Consider the following 303-nt stretch of genomic DNA (forward strand, 5'->3'; position numbering starts at 1 on the left):
TGTGCTTGAAGAAGGGCGACTTCTCGCTGTACCCCACGGCCGTGCATTACCAGCCGCCCCTGGGCTACGAGAGGATCACCACCTTCGACAGCAGCGGCAACGTGGAGGAGGTGTGCCGGCCTCGGACGCGGATGCTCTGCTCGCAGAACACCTACACCCTCCCCGGCCCAGGCAGCTCGGCCACCCTGAGGCTCACTGCCACCGAGAAGAAGGTGCCTCAGCCCTGCACCAGCGCTACCCTGAACCGCCTGACGGTCCCACGCTACTCCATCCCCACGGGAGACCCGCCCCCCTATCCCGACC

General features: G+C 67.0%; 1 protein-coding gene across 1 annotated transcript in view; it reads left to right on the forward strand.

Moving 5' to 3' along the window:
• Window positions 1–303, forward strand: part of TULP4 (tubby like protein 4) — a 142,594-nt gene that overhangs the window by 136,725 nt on the left and 5,566 nt on the right. The window contains exon 15 of the mRNA XM_005872899.2: window positions 6–303. Coding sequence (XP_005872961.1) covers window positions 6–303 — 298 coding nt within the window. The remainder of the gene's footprint in view (window positions 1–5) is intronic.

This window comes from Myotis brandtii, unplaced genomic scaffold (assembly GCF_000412655.1).
Source record: "Myotis brandtii unplaced genomic scaffold, ASM41265v1 scaffold395, whole genome shotgun sequence".
Lineage (NCBI taxonomy): Eukaryota > Metazoa > Chordata > Mammalia > Chiroptera > Vespertilionidae > Myotis > Myotis brandtii.